Source organism: Lepisma saccharinum, chromosome 4 (assembly GCF_977018435.1).
Source record: "Lepisma saccharinum chromosome 4, izLepSacc3.1, whole genome shotgun sequence".
Classification (NCBI taxonomy): Eukaryota; Metazoa; Arthropoda; class Insecta; order Zygentoma; family Lepismatidae; genus Lepisma; species Lepisma saccharinum.
In genome coordinates, this window is record NC_139232.1 from 18,538,176 (window position 1) to 18,562,020 (window position 23,845).

The 23,845-nt window shown below is 35.8% G+C and overlaps 1 protein-coding gene across 12 annotated transcripts in view; it reads left to right on the forward strand.

Moving 5' to 3' along the window:
• The window catches only part of LOC145986393 (uncharacterized), a 130,906-nt gene that overhangs the window by 74,219 nt on the left and 32,842 nt on the right, over positions 1-23,845 (forward strand). For 3 of the 12 annotated variants that reach the window (XM_083120354.1, XM_083120355.1, XM_083120353.1), the window contains exon 6: positions 9,195-9,978. The exons of 3 other annotated variants lie outside the window; for them this stretch is intronic. In XM_083120354.1, the coding sequence (XP_082976480.1) occupies positions 9,195-9,526 (332 nt within the window). In that variant the 3' untranslated portion in view covers positions 9,527-9,978. Of the gene's footprint in view, positions 1-3,278; positions 3,692-9,194; positions 9,980-10,573; positions 13,523-18,634; positions 19,426-23,845 lie in introns of those variants that run through there. 6 more of the 12 variants (XM_083120348.1, XM_083120349.1, XM_083120352.1 and 3 more) reach the window with 5 other exon arrangements.

The window sequence follows — 23,845 nt, forward strand, 5'->3', positions numbered from 1 at the left end:
TTGGAAACCATAGGCATAATGTTTTCTGAAACAGTACTCATAAAGCTAACTGTTTTTACTGTCCCCCTTAAATGTCTTGTTAAAACAAACTTAACCACAAGTTAATTGAGCTCTATGATTATTCTACTTTTATTTCAAAGTAATTTTCTTTGATTGTACTAACTTGATTGGAATAAGCAATTTTGATGAAGCAATCACGCAGCGATGAACGTTGAACCGTGGAAACTACGGGCTGTCGCTGTGAGCGGTGTGGCCACTTTACAAGTACATCTTTACTCTGTTGAATAAAATTCTATATAAAATCGGTTTAACAATATGAATTGACAACGATTATGGATTTTAAAAACATGCAGAGCTTCAAAATAAAACCAATATTGTATTTGTAAGACTACCCAATACTAAGAAAACGTTGTTTCGCAAAATTCAAAGTAACTGTTTTTTGACTAATTTTTAAAATCTGAAAATTAATAATTGTGTTTTAAAACCTTTCTGCCAACATCGTACCACCCGTTTTTTATTTAAACAATTTCAAAGAGCGCTATCGTTTGCAAATTCACGATATAAAAAATAGAAGGCATATTCGGAAAAAAAAATGGTTAGGATAGATTAACGCAGAATTGAATAAGCTACATTTTTATGTAACTAGTTTTTATGTAGGTCTACTGGTTAATTTTTAATTGGATTCCAAACTCGAGTACCTATAATTTTTAATCTGACAGTAGTGTTGGCAGAATTCAATTTGTTTTTGGATAAATCCAATTAAGTCTTTGGGTAATACTTTTATTTAAGTGTTTACAGTCCTGATTGAAATAATTAATATCTAGTGGATAACAAAGTAGATTAGTCCGACAGGTTTAATTAGAGTAATCATGTTTAGAATTGTGTACAAGAACAGTATAAATTCTAGAATTGACAAAAATTATGCCAGATTTTTGTTACAATTTTAGATGCAGCTGATTTGTATAGACCAATTGGGACTAGATCTCTGTGGAGAAAAAGAAAAACCTTGTACAGGAATTGAACATTGGATCTCCATGATTTAAATTTTAAACATCTATCAATAAGGTTTAGGGAGCTCTTGAAATATATAACTTACTTGTACTCAAAGGTCAATATGCAAAATCATGTACCCTTTTTATTATATACTGACATTGAAATATCAAAAATATATCAAATGATACCTTTTAACCCCAAAAGATACTGAATGTGTAAATTGTATAATTAGTTTTTGCATGCACCATTATTCTTTGATTGTTACTTAGTCAGTATTAGCAGATATTGACATGCTAGTTCATTAGAAATTTTACTATTTGATATTTCTGGAAATTAATCCACAAATGAGTGCATATTTCTTCTATTTGTAATTGTTCTTATGAGTACAGAAATATAATTCATGTTTATGCAAAATATGTTTGCAATTACAATATTTTCCTCAGGCAAATCCCATCATAGTTGTGCTTACACAAGAGAAGGCATTCAGATTCTTCATGAAGTGTTTGCTATTTTATTTTGGGTCCGTGTGCTATCAGTTGTTAGTATTAGCACGCTATTGCTATTGATAAAGAATTGCCATATCAGTAAATACCTAATTATATTTTGAACCTTTGCAGTATGTTTTGTAATTACTGTAAGAAACAGATTCTAGAAATTGAGCATGAGGTCTAGTCTCCTAATTATTTCCAATCATTTTTGTGAATAAGAAATATTAAAAGTTGATACAAAAGGGCGAGGGGGCAAAGAAACTTACCAGCTCTTCAAAATTTTTGTTTTGGGAAGTTGGCCACAGCGTAATTTCAGTGAACTCTAGGTTTTAATGGCCTGTGCTGACACAATTGTACTATGTTAACTTTTGCCAGTATTCTGAGAACACAACATTTTATAATTAATCAATTGTTGTATACCTAATTGTATCTTTTTCTTGTGGACATTTCACCATTGCACACAGTTGTTTTCTTCAGCTACATGCTGCCAAGAAGTATCTGTGTGTGTTTGGTGAAGAGACATTATAGCAAGTACACTATAATTGTTGAATTTACCATGACCGTCTGTAGGCATAGTGAATTATCATCATACACCCCTGTACCATTAACTTTTTGAAAAACTAGTTTTTATGGTATTCTGTATGATATGAGCTTGAATACAATAAATTGCCCTGCAATATTAAAGAGAGATTTACCAATTGTCAGATGCTGTTTTTCAGATAGTGCAGTAAATTTTGAACTTAATGACCTATCTTCTGTATTCATATGTTTTTGGAAGTAGAAAGTTTTCCAAAGTATATTCTGCACAGTGTACTGTAACTTGAAATGGTGTGTGGAAAATGAATTGTTTGATGAGTGGGAATGTTTGTATATTGTTATGGCTGCTGATTTGATTAAGATAAGTTTGTCTACTGTATATTAACCAAGCGGCAAAAATGTGTAATATAAGGAACATTGATGGATTTAGTGAACAAATGTGGAAGCATGGTTGATTTTATTCATGCCAGTATTTTTTCAATACATGTAATACCTAAATGCACGGCCATGAAATTAGGTGGCAGAAGTTTGCGCTCTTTGTCACGTCACAGCACAATCCCGTGTGTTTTGCGGTTTAAGAGAATGAAAGATCGTGTTGTAGACATATAGATATAGGACTCCATTTCTGGGGCGTGTAACTAACTTTCAGTTTACATGATCACCAGCTCTATATCGAATGGGACTCGAAAGTGCCCTGGAGAGAGAAGGTCGGTCTGACGCTCGAACTAGGCATTGCAACCCGGTTGACGTTGCCACAGTGTATGAAAACCAGCAATCTCTCTTTGCTTTTTCCAAATGTGACGCCAGTGCAATTCTGGCCAGCTGCCTATTTTCATGACCGTGCATTTAGGTCAGAAATGGTATGCGTGAGTGATTTTTTTTTAGTGATGTTTTTAAATGAGATAAACCAAAAGTTATTGCATGTTATATGTTCTGTTTTGTTGTATTCAATGTCCAGTCTGCCCACAACAAATTTGGTGTATTTTATTTGTACATTTTTTTCTTTTGTCACCTTGTAAGAAAATTGTATATAATTTGTAAAATTTTTGGTACCACATCATTGACCTCTACAAAACAAGCAGCCGAGAGCATAACAATGCAGTATTTTTTTTTTGTTTACAAAATTTAAAAATAGACACATTCAGTAAGAAGTAGATTCAAATGTGGAGGTAATTTGTTGTTAGTAGTACCAAAGATTACATATTAAGTGTTTGTTGGTGATGACAGCAGAAACTAGTATAGATTTATGTTTCCTTGCAGAGGGACAGTCTATAGAAGTACCCTTCTGCAAACTCTGCCAAAAGTCTTTCTCTCGTATTTGGTCCCTTCAGCGCCACCTGGAGGACGTACACAGTAATTTTGGAAGAAGTTTCTCTTGTGATATATGTCACAGAGTATATGGTTCAAGGAGCAGTCTGGTGTCGCATAAGTCACAATTCCATGGAAATCGCCAAAAACCTAAAGTATATTTACCAGAAGGAATGACATTTGGTGGTTTAATAAAATAACAGAGACAGTATCAACTTTTCATGTTTTATTAATCTGGTTTAATGTAAAGCTCAGAGTTATCATATATTTATGTTCCTATCTTGAAAGTGTTTTTTTGGAGAGTGAAGTAGTTATTTATTAACAAATTAAAATATTTATAAAAGTATTTATTTTGAAAAATTATTGTATTTTTGAAGTATTACTGAAAGGTGCTTTCAAATTGGTACACTGGTTGTATCTAGGTATTGTGTGGAGCTGCGCAGTGTAAATTTTATTAACCATTGTTACTTTTCACACATTAAAATTGAACATTATTTATACAATTAGGAACAAGATTATACATAAATTTATATTTATATAGAGAAAATTGTGTTTGCTAAGAATATGTGGATCTTATCCTGTTTTTAATGTTTAATTTCACAAAACTCTTTCCCCTTTAGTTTACACTTTTTTACGTATGTAGTTTATGTAGTCCTTCAAGTTAGTGTTTGTGGCTGTTCCTTCATCCATCTCAGGATTAATCCCCCCCAAATGCATTGCAAAATAAATTGATTAAATTAGTTAACTAAGAATTTAATGGAAATATTTACTAGTAGAGCTGTGAAAAGATAAAATAAATGTTCTGTGCATACACTAAGTAGAGTTTCTTGATGTACAGTGTGAATGAGACAAAATGCTTCCTGTACTGTTGTGCATACTTCAGTTTGTGCACAAGGTTAATTGCAGTTGTTTGATTGTTTACTTGATGTTTTGAATCTTGAAAAGTAAAATTCGTGGTGTAGAAAAAGCACACAAATTCTGTTTGCATTGAATTTGGATTATTTCAAATATTTAAATGTTTTTAGTTTTCATGGTAAATGTCCGATAAAGGAAGCATACAGTCTTCTGAAATGATAGTTAAGCAATGTAATGTGATTAATACAAGAAGTGGGTATGTTTTTCATGTGTAGAAAGTGTGGTGTTCATTTAGAATTCTGTTTTCCTTTTATATTGCAATATAAGAATCGTGTGTTTACCTGTTCACAAAAAACTGAATTAGAAGGCAATTTGTATTTTTTTTTGTGACAACTGTTCAGTTTTCTTACATTGCTTCCAATGAAATAATTAGGAATGTTCATATGCTTAAAACAAGTGTGTCTCTTAGTAAAATTTCAGAAGTTGTAGCATAAAATTGGACACCATCAACAAAGTGATTTAAGTGAAATACTGGATTATTGCAATTTACCTGTCATCATATTAATTGTTCAAGTTTGTCGTATCCTTGTAAAGAATCTACATTGGAAATTAGTTCCAAGCTTATTTTTTTAAAAATGTACTTTAAAAAATAATTTTGCTTTATTTTGACGAGTATAGGATGTTCTTCCTCTAATTTCAGTATATGAGATTTGTAGTGTTTTGTAAACCTCGTTTGCTGGTGGATCCTGTCATTTACATCCTAATGTCAAGCTGTTCATGGTTTGAACAAGTGTATGTCTGTATTGAAAATATTTGTTTTACCATCAGTGAGCATTGGAATATTTTGACCGGCATGTGAACAAAATAAATATATAGGATATTTGCCCGAAATAATTTTGTAACCTGCTTATGTCATATGCAAGTTTGTATTGATTTGCTGTGTAGCAAGACATTCCTGGTCTGACCGAGGAGTGTGTGATCTCGCATTGTTATGCAATAAGAACCATTGTTCAGTTGTGGTACATATTGATACCAAGTTCTTCAACATGACATCACATACCCTGTTCCTAGTTTGATCCACATTGTACACAGTGTTAACAGCAGCCCAGACCTTGGATCATATTCCACTGACACACTACCTTTAATAAACCTTTTGTACTAGGAGAAAGTTGAATGTCCATGACAAATGCTGTTGCTGTAGAATAACCAAAATAGTGTTGCTATGTGCAGAATCTACAATCCATGTCAATCTACCAGAAGAACTGTAACATAACTGTTTCTGAAATATAGACTCAGTCCTGAATCTTTTTTGACAAAGATAGTATTTCTATTTGCAGCACTTGCATGATGATGACTTATGGTCGAAATAATGAGTAGTGGCTATACCTTTTTATGGTCTTTCGGGCAATGGGAATTTGAAGAAGACAGGAAATTATTTTTACAATTTTATTACTAGTGTGTTGGAAAGAACTGTACATGTTAACTTAAATTTCAACATAGGTCTTTTAACGGTGGTAAATTAGTTTTTCATGCCTGACAGAATATGCACTGAAGGTACAATGGACAATTTGCTGAAGTACTACGGGTACTACAGAAATATATTTCTACCATAATACTAAATCTTTTCTTCTGATGCATATCAGTGGATATTGTTTCTTTGTCTTAAATTTTTTTCAAGCTTGAAATTATATTCTTCTGAGGATTCACATTTATGTGCTCAAAGATAAGTGTGTGTATGTTGCCAGTAGTAAAATTTACCGATTTCCACATAAATGCCTGGCAGGTGCTGTCTAGTCTTCATACTGATGTCACAGCAGATTTCTGTGGGGTTTTGGTCCATTGTGATAAGTACAGAGGATTTGATTAATTGGATGAATTTTAAGTGCTGTGTGTAATATACTAAGAAATATGGAATGAAGCTTTTACATATCTCGTGGAGTGATCACTATAATGGGTTCCCACAGACCTGGGAAAACCGGGAAATCTCAGGGAATTTGAAAAGAGTAAAATTCTCAGGGAAAATCATGTAATTGATTGAAGTACATCTGAAGGACTAGAATATGTACCTACAGTGGTTCCGGCCAAAGAACGGACTTTGGAAATTATATTTTTGTCTTTTCTGTCGAAAGCCGTGGAGGGTCACATGCACCGGGTAACCAATCGGCTTTGTCCAGTTGCCGTGGTGAGGGGGGTATTCTCGTGGTATTCTGCGTTGCCAAATTTTTCCTTTTGGGTCATTTTCGAAACAGGTGGCACCCTCATCAAAGCCTAGCACGGCGAATCCTAATGGTTGCCGCCACGTAGCAAGCGAATGGGTCTCAGATTCCCTGCCTCTTCCTGAAATGCGAGCGAAGGGGGGTTGTTGACAGGAAGAGGTGTCCTGTACGACTGGACAAAAATCAGGCGTGTAGCAACCGGTAGCACCACCACTTTTCCCCCCTTGAACTGGAGGCGGAAAGTCTGGGTTTCCTCAAGTCCGTTCTTTGGCGGGGCAGACTTTACCTGTTGATTTTCTGCACAAGAGCTGCTTTGAAGACATAGGCCTGTGACATATGTTTATTTTCCATTACAGATTAATTGATATTGTGTCCATTTGTAAATTTAAGTTTCTCAAAAGTGTGAAAATATTTGTTCTACATATATGTGGTATGTTTGGAATGTGATTTTGTGCACTGCAATACAGTTGGAAAAGGGGTTAACTCAAACAAATATATGTAACTGGAGTCTTTAATTATATGTGCATAGAGAAATTTCATTTAGTTTGATTTCAGAAAGTGAACTGATACGAAGTATTTCCCGGTACTGATAAACTACTGATATAAAATTTACTGATTCCGATAATGGAGCCAGTGCAAAATTGCAAGTGATTCTTGCAGAACATTCATTCACCTACTCAATGTATGTAACCAAGTGATTCAATATAATTTACTTTAATAATGAACTGCTTATTGAGACTTTTACTTCATAAAACCATGACATACAAATTGTATTTTTTAATCATAAAAGTAATAAAAAATGGCTAAAATTGTCAGTTACTGATATACAGATATGCCCATACCAATAGAGTAACAATTAGTTTGCTTGTGGTGTTTCTGCAGTCATGTAGGCATCAAGGAGCTGATGCTACCGCTAAGTCTGCTGATGCAGATGGCGACCTTTTTGTCCACTTCTTGTTCCCTCCCTCCCCCCCCCCCCCCCCGAGAATAAGTCGTCCTAAAAATCCAATTTTTTAAACTATTGTTACCCAAATGCTCTTCATAACTTTCGTACTTAGGATGTAATTTTGAGCAAAACATACTTGAATATCGTAGAAAATATGTCATTATCTACAAAATATTTTTTTCCCAGGTCTCTAGCTCTAATGATTTTTGAGATATTAAGGTTTCTGTAAATTGTTACATGAACAAAAGAAGCCATCCACCATGTTGGAAAAATGACCACCCCAGGAGAATTAAGGCCAGAAATTTTTTTTGAACATTGTTTCTGATATCTAGAAACATCTACAAACATATGTACTAAAAATGATTTTTTTTCTAAAATTGTCATGCAACCAATTATTTTAAAATTGGTTGATTTGGCCTGGAATGACCCTACACTGTGGACAGTCTGGAAAAACTTGAAGATTCTGGAAAACTCTGGGAAATCTCAGGAAAAATACGTTTCAAGTTCATGTGGGAACCCTGGATTATTTTTCCTAAAATAAATAGAATATATGTGAATGTGCAATATTCTGCATCACTTTGTGTTTTTAATCTCGGAAAGAACTGAAACCTTGCAAAAGTTGATTGAAACAACAGTTTATGGAATTCTGTGTTACATAGTCAGGAAATATATTGATATTTTGTATTTTATTGGTATTAATTTTGCAGCTTCTTTCCGGTAAGTCTAAGGCATGTTTCAGATTGAAGTGACAAGCCACAAGCGACACTTTGTCACTTGGAAATGAACCTATAGAAATAAATTCAGCCTTTCATACCATAGTGACCCTGCTATCTGCATGTCATGTGTTGCGTGTCACTTGGACTGGGCCATTTTCTTAATAGTGTGAATCATCTTGGCTTTGTTGGTCATGCATGCACAGCGTTTTTTTTTATTAATAGACTGGATAATACTATTTAATGGGTATTTAAGCAGGCATGTTTCGGCCTCATGGGCCATTCTTACAACCAACTCTTGTCACAAAGGGGCCCATGTCGCCTTTCACTTCACTGCAGTATGAAGTTCCCTAAGCATTTATGCTGTTATTTGTCGGATAATGTACAAGCAGCAGTAGGAAAGGTTTGTTGGCTTGTTTGGGTAAATGGTCACCATCTCTCTTGTTTTAAATAACTGGAAAAATTAATAAAAGATGAAAAACTGAATTGTTATGGAAATCTCACTTTGCAAGTGTATTCTGCTTTTTCTAGTAGTTGCTGAAATTTCTTTATCATTCTGCTGATATGAAACTTGATGAATTGACGTTTTTTACAAGATTGCTTTGAATTTTAAAGTTCTTGTCCATCATCATTTCCATCTGATTAGCAGGTGCTTACCTTTCATATACATAATTGCAAACTTCTTTGAGCCAACCTCTGTGGCAGAGTGGTTACCGCAGCATGCTATGATGCCATTTGTTAAAAATATTGATTTATGTTTAGTGGTGCTGAAGTTATTCTACATCTCATTGCATGTTCCTGAAACTGGAATCTTAAAGAGCATGAAACTTTCTTGTAAAATAGACATTTTGGAACACTTACTTTCGTTATAATTAGATAGTATTGTAACTGTTGAAAAGGTCAGAAAGATCACCAAGGCAAATGTGGATAGCATCGTTTGTATTTATGAAAAGGTGCATTTCCTATAAAACATTTTTTTTGTGTGTGAGCCATGGACCATAATGCAGTGGCAATTGTTGTTATTCATACCTGTGATGGAAAATATACTCTGGAGAAGGAAATGTGAATATTCTGTAATAAATAACACTTGGTTCATTACTTGAAAGCAATCCCCTAATGTGACTGTTTCTTTCATTAGGTGGAGGAGAGTCACTGGCTATGACTCAGCAAGTTGACCAGTCTTTCCTGATGGAAGAAACAGTTTCACTAACAAGAGAATCCATAAAACAATCATGCTATGCGTCAAGAGAAGAGAGTTCGGCCATGCAGGGGTCGTGCGTTTGTAATAAATGTGGAAAAAGGCTCCGTAATAGTGAAACTCTTTGGAGGCATGTTCGGCAAATGCACATACAGCCCTTGAATGCTGCTTGGTGTAGAATTTGCAATAAAGTGTACCGCACGAAAAATAGCCTCTGGGTTCATCAGAGTCGGTATCACAGGAAGGAAAAGAGACCGCAACAATTTGTATGAGACACTTGTGCAAAGCAGTGTTAATCACTGTATCTATTCTGTAAATGTGAAAGTTGAAAAGGAGCAAGATCTTTGACGAAAACAACAGATGCTTGCTTGTTTGTCTCTCGTATGTACAAGCTCATAACATGCAGTATTTATGTAAATTATCAGTGTGATAGATGAAGGCAGTAGCGATCTCACTTGTACCCTTTGCAATGTTGCTGTTGCCACATAAAGTCCCCATCTTTTCACTATGTCTTTAAGGAAAGAGGTAGAACTTCCAGTGATCAGGTTTGCATCAGCTGCCTATTCTTAATCACAGAGAGATGTAGCATTTGTTTCATGCTAATTGCCTAAGTAATATACTCGTTAGCTATGTGACATTGTACTAATTGTTCTGTGTTCTAAAACTTTATTTTGTATTGATGATTTTTCTGAATTCAAAATAAAATAACAGGAAAAGTAACTGCATTTTTCAGTTTTTATCACATGAAAATGGGGAAAATATGACTGAAAATATTAATAATGACATTCCTTACTAACTAGATTGTTCTAACCCAATATTGTATCAAAATTAATGATGATGGCTGCGTATACTTGTATTTAAGTAAATGAATTCAAGTTACAGGCAGTACATTCGTTTCCTGCTGCAAAGCTATTTTTAATTCCTTCAAACTTCTGCAGGTGAATTGACAAATCTCCCTACTGTCTTGTACCTTTTTGAAGAGTTGCAAGAATTCAATTAATTCAGTTCAAGAAGTAATGGTGCTTTTCACTTGTTATAGAAACAAAACTTGTGTGCAAGTATGATTAACATAATAAACGAGTAACACTGGCTGTAGTAGTGGCATCTAACAGTTATTTTCAAATCCAAGGGTGCATGCTTTTACATGGAGCTTGTTTGGAGGTGTATGTATGAAATCAATAGTCCCGTAAGAAGCAATGGTTTTTCTCTATAACGAAAAGTCTGCAAGTGGTTTAAAGAATTTGTGTGGAAAGTTTATTTTATAAATGACAGGAAATCTGATATAGGATCCTAATGAGAGAACTCTCTTTCTTCGTCAGGTTTCACACTACAACTTTCTCCAAACCAGAGCGGAGATTTTCGTTGTGAGCCATGCGGAAAAAATCTGTCCTCACCTCAGAGGTTGAAGCGTCACATTCAGAATGTACATTCACAGCCTCCAAAAGCACCCGTTTGCAACATTTGCAACAAGGTATACAGTACCCTTAACAGCCTTCGGAATCATAAAAGCATCTATCACAGAGTGATGAAACACAGAAGAAACACAGGAAGTGTACTGCCAACCCAACCATAGTAGAAACAATCATCATCATTAACGAGTGTGGTGTTCTGCTTCTTTTTGAAGATAGTGCTTTCTAGATACATGTAGACAGTCAAAATTAAGTAATGTATATTTAAACAATGAGGACAATATAAACTTTGCATTCATTGTAATGCCCAGATGAAAATAAATTTTTAAGTGTGATCGAAGAGGAGGATTTGAATTGAAGTGGATAGGGATCTTGTAGTCTTCTTGGGGTTGAAGAGATTTTTGGCTATTTCTATCATAAGGGTTTATTTTGATTTCTTTTGGCACATTTATGATCATTATATACTTCCTGTGTTCTGTGCAGGATTCTTTAGACATGTATAATTTTAGTATACCTTGTGTGATTAATAGTTTGGAATAATGGTGTGGGCGTTTGGTTTTGTACTATTTGCTTGCTTGAAAGTAGTATAATGGTAATAGTTACATATTTGCAGCATTGTTGGGGGAAACGTTTTGAGGGTATATAGCCTGTACTGACATGTAAAATAGAATTATTTTGGAAATGTTCTGTGACTTCCGTCAGTTCTCAGCACATTTGAGATTGGGATGTTTAATGATGGACTGTGTTGTCAGTATTGAACAAAGAAAAGCTCAGCATAGTACTTTGACAACACTGAAATTGCAGTAATTTGCAAAACAAGGCAACACTATCAAATGACTTGGAATCATTTATATTCATTGTGGGAATGCTCAGCCATTAACAGTGTGACATATCTGCATATTAGGAAATTTGATCAATTTTGTGTAATTTTCAAGTTAAAAATGCTTTTAACCTGGAACATTTGGTATGACATTTGACCAGCTAAACAATTTTTTTTCCAAGTGATAATAGCAACACATGCAACTATGATATAATGGTAGTGAGTTTTAACTAAATGCACGGCCATGAAATTAGGCCGGTGGCAGAAGCTCGCGCTGTTACCACAACCCCATGTGCGGGGGGTTTAAGAGAATGAAAGATCTTGTAGAATTGGTCTTTGTAATCCATGTTATACAAACTGACAGTATTTGCTCGAAAGTTCGGGGATGACACAAAAGTGCCCCAGAGAGAGGTCAGTCTGACAATCGAACTAGGTAACGCAGCCTGGTTGACGTTGCCACACAGTGCGTGGGAACTAGTGAGTTTTGTCCCGCTTTGCTTTCCCATATGTGGCACCAGTGCAATTCTTCCCAGCCACCTATTTTGATGGCTGTGTACTAACATAATTATTGTGTTAAACTCTCATTAGTACAAAAGGAGTAAAATACATTTCAGCTTTGTTTCCATCGTATTTCCCAATTAGCCTTGAGTGCTGACTAGGGTCAGATTTCACCCCATTTCCAGAATGTATCTTATGTGAAGTCTACTGTTACAATCAACAGCAGAGGTCATTCAGAAATCAACTGATTTATTAAACCAAAACAATAATTATTTAATATGTGTGAAAGATTGCACATATATTTTATTTGGAAAGTGTATATCTCTAAGGATGCTTTTATTGTGTAAAAAAATGATTCATGACAATAGAAACTTTGCAAAAATGATTGATTTATCTGTTGCTGTCTTAACAGTAAGTTGTAATGTTCTTTATTTCATTTATACTTACTCTACCTACTACACCCAAAGCACTGAATCTGTGTAATCAAAACATTGAGAGAGGTGCAATTTATCTTGCACTTGCACATACAAAGAACATTCAAGGTGAATCAAGTTTAAATCTACAGAGAAAGTGGAAAGTCTGAGAAGTGCCAAACTATGTCAAATTTTCAAAGTATTTCTTGTGTGCAGGTTTCGTTGTGGATGCTCCTCAATTTGATTTGGCTTAAAAAAAAAAACTCTGCTGCTGTCGTAGTCCCTGCAGGATATCTTTCTTCAGTGCTTCATCTGTCTTGAATTTCTTCCCTCCCAAATGCTCATTTAGGAGGCCCATACAAATTATCACTGGGGGTAAGTCTGGACTATAAAGGGAATAGGTTAAAACCTTCCAGCACATTTTGACGAGTTGTTGCTGTCAAATGGGCCAGGTATTGTCATGGAAAAGAGACAACTTCCGAGGTTTTGTCTTGCAAATGACATTTCAAATGCCACCCTTCATGAATGTGCAGTAAATACGGGACATGAATTGTGACCCCTTTCTCCAAAAAATTCACCTCAGCCATGATGTCCCATACTGTTATTTGACAGTTCTCATTGATCACTTGCTCGACATGTTATATTCACTGACATGACTGCAGTTGGACTAACATGTTCATGCATGCCCGTGCCCATGGCATCACTTGTTCCTTATACTGAGCTTGCAATGTCCTGAAAATCTCAGCTGGTTTAACATTCTTCTTCACAAGAAATGCACCGTTGTTCCACATCTACAGACACACTGTTCCCTGACATGTCTGCTGCAACTGCTGCACATGCACCAAATATATCACGCTACAGTTATTTGATCATTTTTTTAATGCACAAAGCCCATCACCCTTGAACGACTCTTGTGTACTTTATCCACTTACGAATCTTTTTACACCATTGCATACTGTAAAATATTTTAATGTCTTTTTCAACACCAGTGTTGTTTTTTTATTTCCTCACTTCAATTTATTCTGAGATCATTGTTACATCCTTAAATTTAGTGATATTCCAGTTATCAGTGTATAAGGCTTTATTTATACTTCCAAGCTTCAGGTGACAAGTGCAGAGTGCACGGAGTGGAAACTTGTACGATAACTTGAAGTTTTTCTGCATGTTGACGTTTCGTCCTTTAGGATATATTTTAATACTTCACGTTGTCAACTTATTCTACTCCAGAAATTGAGAGAGAAATTTCCATCTAGAAAACTAATTCTAGGGAGAAGAGATGATTTTTTTCCTCACTAAATACTAAGTTTTGTGACCAATGCCATAATAACCAGTGGTTTGCTACTGGTTGGTATTGGTCTTGTGCCTGATGGAGGAACACTAACTGTTATGTGGGATGAGTGAAAGAAGTAACATTTTAAGCACATGTAATATTGGTTGGCAGAATTTTGCCAACATACGAGGGGTGTCCAAGCTGAATTCAGAAAGAGACACAAAAAAACATGTGGTCAAAAAATCATCTGGTTTTATTTTCAACATAGTCCCCTCCTCTATTAAAACACTTTCCATTTGGATGGCAAGCTTATAATTCTAGTATTGTAGAAGGATTCATTCCAAGACTCAAAAACTAAAAACTGAGTTCACACCACAGATGGTCTTCTTGTCATCAAATTGCTGTCCCTTTAACTCGAACTTCAAATGTTGAAACAGATAACAGACTGGGGGATAGGTCTGGTGAATAAGGTGGGTGGCTCATTATTTTAAACTTCTGTTCATCTGCAGCAGCCCTGGCAATGTGAGACGTGTATGGTGCGTGGTGGTGCTTTATCATGTAACACATTCACCCAGTACATGTCGTTAGTCCTCCCCCCCCCCCTTTCTGGTGAATGTCTTGACGAAGTTCAGTCAAAGTTTCTGCACACTATGAACCATTAATCATGGTATTTCTGGGATGGAACTTGGTAAGCAGTGGGCCTTTGCAGTACCAAAAAACAGTCTACAACAGCTTCTGTGTTGATTTTTGAACTTTGCCTTCTTGGGTGTATGAGAGTCCTTATGCTTCCACTGCATAGAAGCTTTACTTCGTTTTGGGATAATAACAATCTCCATGTCTAGTCCCCTGTTATTTGGTTAGGCATAATTTTTTGGTGACTTTCCATTAATTCCAAATTGTTCAATTGAAATGTCAACATTGTTGTGCTTTTGAAGTGGTGTGAACAACTTTGGCAGCCATCACATAGACACTTTTACCATCATCAAGTGTGTAGTCAACATCAGATGAATTGTTGGTTTCGGGAAGCCTATTATCTTCACTATTACAGTCAGTTTCAATCTTCTGTCTGACATCACTAGTTCTTCTAACTTTTTAAAGCTTTCTGGAGTTCGGACAGTTCTGGGCTGTGATGAGGATGGTTCATCTTGAATGGATTTTTTCCCCCTCTTGAACCCATCAGCCCAATTGTATAAGGTGGCAAGGGAAGGTGAAAAGTCCTTGTACACATTAACCAAATGGGCGTGGATGTCCTTGTGTGGTAGTTCTTTCAGCATCAAGAAGTCTTATCACTGCTCGATACTTCACTGGCTGTTCAGCCATGATTTACTCACTTTACAAAGCCACGGCACCCAGGTGGAATGAGATAGCAGAGTACAAAAAGGGAGTATATGTATAAAGGTGTAAACCTTATTCTCTCACAATATGACACATCTACCTGGTGATCTTATATGGTATTCTAAATTTGGCTTGGACACCCCTCGTATGTTCAAGTATTGACAATACATTTACATGGATATTTTCAGTTCAGTCTTTTAGAACATCAGTGTGCTGGCTATTATTTCCTTAGGAACGGCAATAGCCAGGGAAATATTCTAAACAGTCATCTGATTGCCGCATTATACAATATTATTCTATCATATCTAACTTGGATAAAATTTAATAAAACAATGAGAGTTGTTCCTGCCTATTGTTAGAAGTTCAAGAAATTGATCAAGAGCTGTAATGATTAGCACGTACGACTGGATTATAGCAGATGCTAGGTTTGAATTTTTGTATGGTTTTAAATTTTAAAAGTAATGTTTAGAATGAGCCATCTTGAATTTCATTGCATATTATATTAGTTTCTTCTTTCGAGTTTGATACAAATAAAAAGTTGTGAAATGTCACCAGTTGCAATATGAATGTATGTGCTGTGATGTTAAAATAGTGAATGAATTACGAAGGCTGTCGCAGAGAAGGTGAGACTAATTCCTGTATAGGAAAAACAGCGACCTCCATTGGCTAGCAAATGTACTAGGGTGAAAATTTGGTTCATTAGCTGCCGATTAAGACCAAAATGAGCGCAATAGGTCAAAACGTCGTGATTGCGTAGCAGTTAAAAGACAAGCATGTACATGGACCCCTCCAAGAATCATTAAAATGAAACAAAAGAATTACAAACCACAAAATTTTTATTCAGAATCAGCCATATTGAGTAGACGTACATCTTTTTCAAAATAGGCACCATTGACAGCTAAGCAAGCGACCATACGCTCCTGCCACTTTGTGAATGTCTGAAAATTCGTCGTCAGGTAGCGAACTGAAGAAAACTTGCGCTGCGGTGATCACTTCTTTGTTCGTCATGAAATGACGACCACGTAAAGCGGCCTTTAAAAGTGGAAATAGCCAAAAGTCGCAGTGTGCAAGGTCCGGGCTGTATGCTGGATGTGGAAAAATTTATATTTTTCTCTTCGTTGCATTATTCTGAAAAACCCGCGCGGTATGCAGGCGTGCGTTATTGTGGTACAATATGAAGGAGTTCTTCAAATGCGGCCTCTTTTTTTGATACGTGCTGGGGCAGAGTCTCAATGACTCCTTGGTAATACTGTGGCTCTACTCAGTCTGTCTTGATCGGCCTATGCCTATTGAAACATTGCATATGTTTTCGCAGCACTTTTCCTGAAACGCCAACAATATTTTATGGCATGTCGCTGTTTATCTTGCGACATCATCGCGAGAAACTATGTTATACACAAAAACTTGGAGGGGTAAGTGAAACACGTTCCACGTAAATCAACACAGCTGCTCACTAACGTGGTTTCGCAACATGTGACAACTTGGTACGGAAACAGAATGAGTCATCCTACACTACGCGACTAGTGCTGAAACCATAGGCAGTGTTGCCAAGCCAGGATAAAATCTGTCTCACCTTCTCTGACAGCCTTTGTATATTTTATAGCACAAGGCAGCATTTTATGTGAAATAAGTTCACTTGAATACTCTTATGCTAGCTTTTTTGGACATACATCCCATTCTTCATTTTGCATACATTTGTAGGATGGCAAACACATAAAAGGAATGTTGAATTATGCAGTGCATACAATGGTCATATCAAAATAGGTAATTGACATATTTGTATGTTTAGAATATATTACAGGATTATGGTTCTTCATTCATAAACTTCCATCTGCTTCCTTCTGTGTTTAGGCTTCATCAACAGGATGTATCATTTAAGTTTTATTCAAAATATTGCTGTCTAATATGTTTTCTCAATGTAAAGCCCAAGCAAAGCCCAATTTCTGTTGTGCAAAGGCTGTTTCACCCCTGCATTCTTCTGAAGTGCTATTTATCAGGCAGGCTTCTTTCAAGTTCATTGTTCACTTTGTAGGCCAACTTTCGGTCCTGTTTATAATGAATGCACAGGCTATAAAAAGCAAAATGATCATGTTAGCGGATAACATAACATAACCCATGGCACGACACCCCTTGAGGATAGAGGGCCTACCTACCAACTACCAACCTCACTCCTACATGTCTCAGCAGAGGTGGGCGATCATCCATCCAGTTAGGATGTGATGTTTGGTCAGCACAGTGAACCCCCCAGTCGTCGTCGTTGGTTTTCCATTACCAGGTTATATTACTCATTCATAGCTCCCTAATTTCCTCACGATGGTGGGTGGCCACCTTTCCCACACACTGTCCGAAATCTCAAGGACAGGTTGCTATGCTTCCTCCCGAGGAGACTTGAACCAGTACACGTTCTATAGCCAGAGCCAAAAGCCTGATGCCTTAGACTGCATGGCCATGGAGCGGAACCATGTTGGTGAATATTAACATGTTTAATTAACTGCAAAACTAAATTCTGTTAATTCACCTACACTATATTTATTATTTACATGAACTTTACGTTGCTCTGAATTTCAAGCCATCATTGTCAAAAATTTATTTTTCATATTGATCACATTTTAAATGTTAAATTTACCTTTAAGAGGAAGAAATACATGAATGGCTTGATGAACGTAAGCTTTATTGGAGAAGAATTGTAATATTTGTAGTCCTGCATTGTAGCTGTCTGGTCTAAGGCACAATGTTTTTGGCTCTGGCTACGGGATGCATGCAGAAAAGCATAACAACATTTCTCCTGAGATTTCAGCTTGTGCATGGGACCATTGTGAGGAAATTGGGAAGATATGAATGAGAAACGTAACCTGGTCATGGAAACTGGGGGTTTGTCGTGCTGACCACACGTCGCACCTTAACTGGTTGGATGATCTTCTACCTCAGCATTTGAGAGTGAAGCCACCTGTTGGTAGGTAGGACCTGGCCCTCATGGGCTGTTACGCCATGCCACAGGTTATTATTATAATATTTGTGCAACATAAGTAAGATATCGTAATATCACCATGGTAAGGGATTATTAAGATTCTAGTGAACATAGACTGTGTTTTGTGCTACATAAGACTATCCTTCAATAACTTTGCGCACATAGAAATTGAAAAATTGCAGTTTGATTAGTTAAAATCTGAGACTACAGCATTTTAAGATTTCTTTTGTTATTTAATCATTATGTTTAGAGCATTTTACCATTTTTCTTTAAACTTGTGCTACAAGTTTTTCAATTGTGTAGTGAATTATTCTCAAAATAAGTCTCCTAGATCTGTATTTATATAAAAAAAATATGTATTATAAAACATTTTAATCAACTTGTAAGTTACATTTTGTTGGTTTTTAGTGTTTTATATTTTGTATGATTGTATATTTTTGAAGAAACAAGCCATGTATACAAATAACGTTCCACATACTAATGCATATTCTGAAGACTTTCCATTTTGAAATTAACAATCTGAGAGTTCGTGGATGTCTCTTTGCAAAAATGTTGATACTTGTAGCCCAGGTACTTAGTAGTTTGTATGCTAGATAGAGGCAGGAAAGAAAAGTTGTGAATTGTCTGTTGCAAGCTCCTAATGCTTGACCCTTTTTTCCTGCCCTAGGTGGTCTCTCAGACTCCCTCACGATCCATGACCTTCTATCTCAGTCGGAGAAGCACAGGTGTGATATTTGTGGGAAGGCTTTGAGTACCAAACTCACTCTTAAACGACATAAAGAACAACAACACTTCCAGCCTTTGCACAATGCTGTGTGCCAGATATGTAATAAAGTGTTCAGAACCATGAACAGCCTTAACAATCACAGAAGTGTTTACCACCGGAGGCCAAAATTATCAATCAGTGAAGTTTTTACAATTGGAGAATAAAGCTAAGTAATACAGTGTACATTTTTTCATGCATATTTAAAGTTGACGTATTACGGAACTCGCAGAAGTGATCGAGTGTGGTGTTTTATTTTTCGGATTTGGGAGGAATTGTGGAACTATTTGCAGAAAATTACTACAAAATGCAACTAAAAAGCTCTAGAAAATGCAGTTTTATGTCCCTGCACATGCAAAATGTAGATATTTACACATCATTTAGAGAAATGGTAATATGAGTGACAATGAAGCAGCTCAGTGAAGTGAAGTGAATGGGAGATATATATTTCTTGGTAACAATATTCAAATAGCCAAGAAGTGGGCAGTTTGTTTCTAACACTTATACCTTGTAACATGATGTATAATATTGTTTCCATGGATAAGGAGTGTGTATTTCTCAATTTGTAAAATGGTGATGGTTTGATTCTGCAGTATTGCATGTATTGGTTGAAGCAAGAACTACACATTGTACGATTTTAGTGTAAATAAATCTTTCCAAATCAAAATACAATTTTGTAGTGTGTACACAGAAGTAAATATAATTATAAATCCCATATGAGATTATGAGTATTTGTTGTGGATAAAAAACAACTTCTGTTAATTTATGATGATGTATACCATTGAATTTTGCTACATATGATGAAGTTTTACTGGTTACTTTGATTTAGGGCATTCATATTTAAAAAGAAACATGTGATGTACAGTAATTTTCTTGCAGATTCTACATAACTTGCCTTTCTCTTATTTCCTGTAACATTCAACCCTTCTTCAACATGAGAATATACTTCAAGTAGCCTAAGAGGAGTGGATTTTTTAGAAAGTGATAATGAAACCAATATTGTATAGTTGATGTAAAAAATAATTGTAGTTCGTCCAACGTAGAACACTGCCATCAGGCTAGATGCTTTTGGGCAGACAACCAAATTACACTGTAATTGTGCTAGAATTCGTATCACTTTTGTTAGGTGACTTCTTTAAGAGCCAATACCACTTTGCTCCTAACATACAAGAACTTTTCTAATCCATCTGTACCACGATGTAAGTTTAGACTTAAAAGAAGAAAGTATCCAAGTGCGGCCATTGTTTGAAGACCTTTTCCTGCTGCAAGTTTGGCAATGTGGAGGAAAACACCACCACCCTGGTACACAGCATGTGTGATTTGTTCAAAAACGACAGCCATTGTTTTGAGCTCATGTAAAACATCCTTGATGTAGCAACCCTGTTCATCATGAAGGCAGATAAAAATTATGCTGTCAACGCAATCTCACGTAAATACAACATGAAAATGCCTGCATTTAAAGCTAATACCAACAATGGATTCAAAGTCCACTACAGAATTCAAAGTGCTTTAATATACGAGAGGACTGTTTCTGCTAGATGTACCACGGGAATATTTTATGTACTTAATGCTCTTTCCTTCAACAAGAGCAGGCGGTTGGTATCCGTCAATCATCATTACATCATTCTATGAATAATATAATAATTATATCATGTACTATACATATTTTATAGTATAAAATCGTACTAATTATAATGAAGGCTTCTTTATCATGTTCGTGACATCTGCCCATTGCCATTTGTTGACAGAACCCTGAACCAAAGTGCTTGAAAAACTAGCAATATCCCGACATTCACATTTAGTGAGCAATTTTGGAACTGTACAGTCTGCTGAATGCAGCCATTGAATCTCCATGATACATATCCCATACTCTGCATTGCATACATTATTTGTTAATAGTGAATGAGATGTACATATTTTAATGCCTATAAATGGACTGCGCTCTTCTGTAGTTGGATGTGTTACTGTGACAAAGTTGTCACTACATAAAAACAATTCTTGCATAAAATAATAAGAAGAACCCCAACTCCTCCTTTTACGGCAAATATGGTACCAATGTAGTAGGACCAAAAATTAATATTGAGGCAATGGGGAAAAAAGCATGAAGAAAAAATCTTACGTAAGAACGTTGTTACGTTGATAATTGCCTGTCAATTTCAGTGACTCACCGTCATTCTTCATAGGTAATACTCATTGCTCAACTTGTCAGCATCCATTCAGTTAAACGTTACCATCTGATGCATTACATCACAGCAGTAAAATTGTATTTTGTGTGAAATAGTACTTGGTGTTGCAATCCTGCTTCAATATTGTTATGTGAGTACGTTAGGCAGGTCTGGTTTGGTTCTCGTGGGGTTCTATTTTGTCACATTTTTGCATCAAAGGATATTGCAAAAAGAATTGAGAACATCCCAAACTACATCCAATAAGTGAGACATCACCATATACAAACTGCTCCTTATTTTGGGCCTAGATTACAATCTATCCACATATGTATGGCAAATTTGGACATGGTGCATTTAATTTTAAGCTAGTTGATCTGTCACCTGTCCTTTATTATCAAGTTTTTTATTTGATTTAAAATTGGATTTCTAAGTTAATGGGCTTGTCTTTCGTCTGCATTGAAAGTTGGAATTCTGGAAGATCTCGTGAGATTTTTAATAACACCTTCGAGCTTACTGTTGCATTTGTGTAATGTTAATGCTGGTGATGGTACATCTTGAAGCCTCGATTCTGGATCTTGTTTTTAGCAAGTAACGTGTAATTATTGTTACTTCATACAAGAGTTGAATTATAACTGTTCATTTGTGCCATAAATCATGTGTGTCACACTTGTCAGTTGATGAAAGAAAATTAGTTTATTCATGAGACCCAATTATGTATTACTGTGATAGAGATGTTCCCCTCTTCCCTTCACAACCTTTAGAAACCATCAATGTTTATGTTCGTATTGGGAAGTGGGAGGTAAAAACTTATAAGTTAAAGTGAGATATCAGAATTCTAAAGAATGAAAATTATAAATTCCATGTACAGTGGAACCCCGATTTTATATATTTTTTTTACATAATTCACTTAATCTTCCTGGCCCTACATCTACAAACTATTGTAATCCTTTCTCATATTTTAAGTTTTTTTATAAGAGAGAGAGATTAAAGTGAAAGCCAGTGCACACAAGACACACACAGGCACGTATGCATGTGCAGTGTGTGCTACATTGCACTCTGTTGATAATACAAAATGCAGCAATAAAGTACATATATGAAGGTTATTGCCTTTGGCATAAAGCAAGCATTCAACAGAATTTGTTTTACATACGTTATTATGGCACATGATAATCAGGAGTGGATCTACAGTTTTTACTTGGAATTCAGACCTAATAATAATGTATCCAATTGGGATTGAACTTGGAAATTCCAGGTGATTTCAAGCAAATTTTTGTTGATGAATGATTACAGTTTGCTTGTGCACATAGTTATCTTTTTAGATAATAATAATAATAATAATAATAACAATGAACTATATTAAACTCAGGAGTTTAGTTGCATGGTCAAGGCCTGAAACGTGGCTTTTTTTCTTGGATAGTACATGGTAAGTGCATCAGGTTTCACCACTTTTATGTGCCAACAAAACACTTGTAAATTACTTTTGCCGAGATAAAATATGCAAAATTCTGTAATTATATGGCATAACAGTTGGGCTGGAAAGTTCATAGGCTGACTCATAGATGGCGTTACTAGAATTAAATCCATGTGATTTTTACTTAGTACTAACCTTCAAAAGATACGTGTATAAATTTCACAGCTGCCGGATAATTAGTTCGTGAGATATAGCATTGTGAGTGAAGCAGCTTTTGTTATTGTGAAAAAATGGATAAAAAAGAATTTCGTGTGTTAATAAAGCATTGCTTTTTGGCAAAAAAAAAAATACTGTTGAAGCCAAGGCTTGGCTTGATAAACATTATTCGGACTCTGCACCAGGAAAATCAACTGTTGAGAAGTGGTTTGCTAAATTCAAAGGAGGCGAAATGAGCATCGAAGACTATGCACGCAGTGGACGCCCCAAAGAGGCTGTTACCGACGAAAACATCAAAAAAGTCCACAAAATAATTTTAAATGATCGTAAAGTGAAGTTGATCGAGATAGCTGAGACTTTAAAAATATCAAAGGAACGTGTTGGACATATTGTGCATGAATATTTGAACATGCGAAAGCTGTGTGCAAAATGGGTGCCGAGCGTGCTCACAATCGATCAAAAGCAACAACGTTTTGATGATTCGGAGCAATGTTTAGCGATATTCAACCGTAATAAACACGAATTTTTCCGTCGATATATTACAATGGATGAAACATGGCTCCATAACTACACTCCAGAGTCCAATCGACAGTCAGCCGAGTGGACTGCACGTGATGAACCGAATCCAAAGCGTGGAAAGACGCAACAGTCGGCTGGCAAGGTTATGGCATCAGTATTCTGGGATGCGCATGGTATTATATTCATCGATTACCTCAAAAAGGGCCAGACCATCAACAGCGATTATTACATAGCATTGTTGGAGCGTTTAAAGGATGAAATCACGAAAAACGGCCCCATTTGAAGAAGAAAAAAGTGCTGTTTCATCAAGACAATGCACCGTGTCACAAATCAATGAAAATGATGGCAAAATTATATGAATTAGACTACGAATTGCTTCCCGCATCCACCATATTCTCTAGATCTGGCCCCCAGTGACTTTTTCGTGTTTGCAGACCTTAAAAGAATGCTCGCTGGAAAGAAATTTAGCACTGATGAAGAGGTAATCGCCGAAACTGAGGCCTATTTTGAGGCTAAAGAGAAATCGTACTATAAAAATGGCATCGAAAAATTGTATGACCGCTATAATCGTTGTATCGCCCTCAAAGGCAACTATATTGAATAATAAAATCGAATTTTGTCAAAAAAATATTTTTTACTATGTTAGCCTACGAACTTTTCAGCCGAACTGTTATTATACCAACAGTGTTTCTCCTTTGTTTTCCCAGCAGCTTATTTTTTTTTTATTTTGTTTTGTGTAGTGGCTAATTTTCATTGTTAATGTACAGTTCATCCTGAATGTATTGGTTTTTATGTTGTCCACTC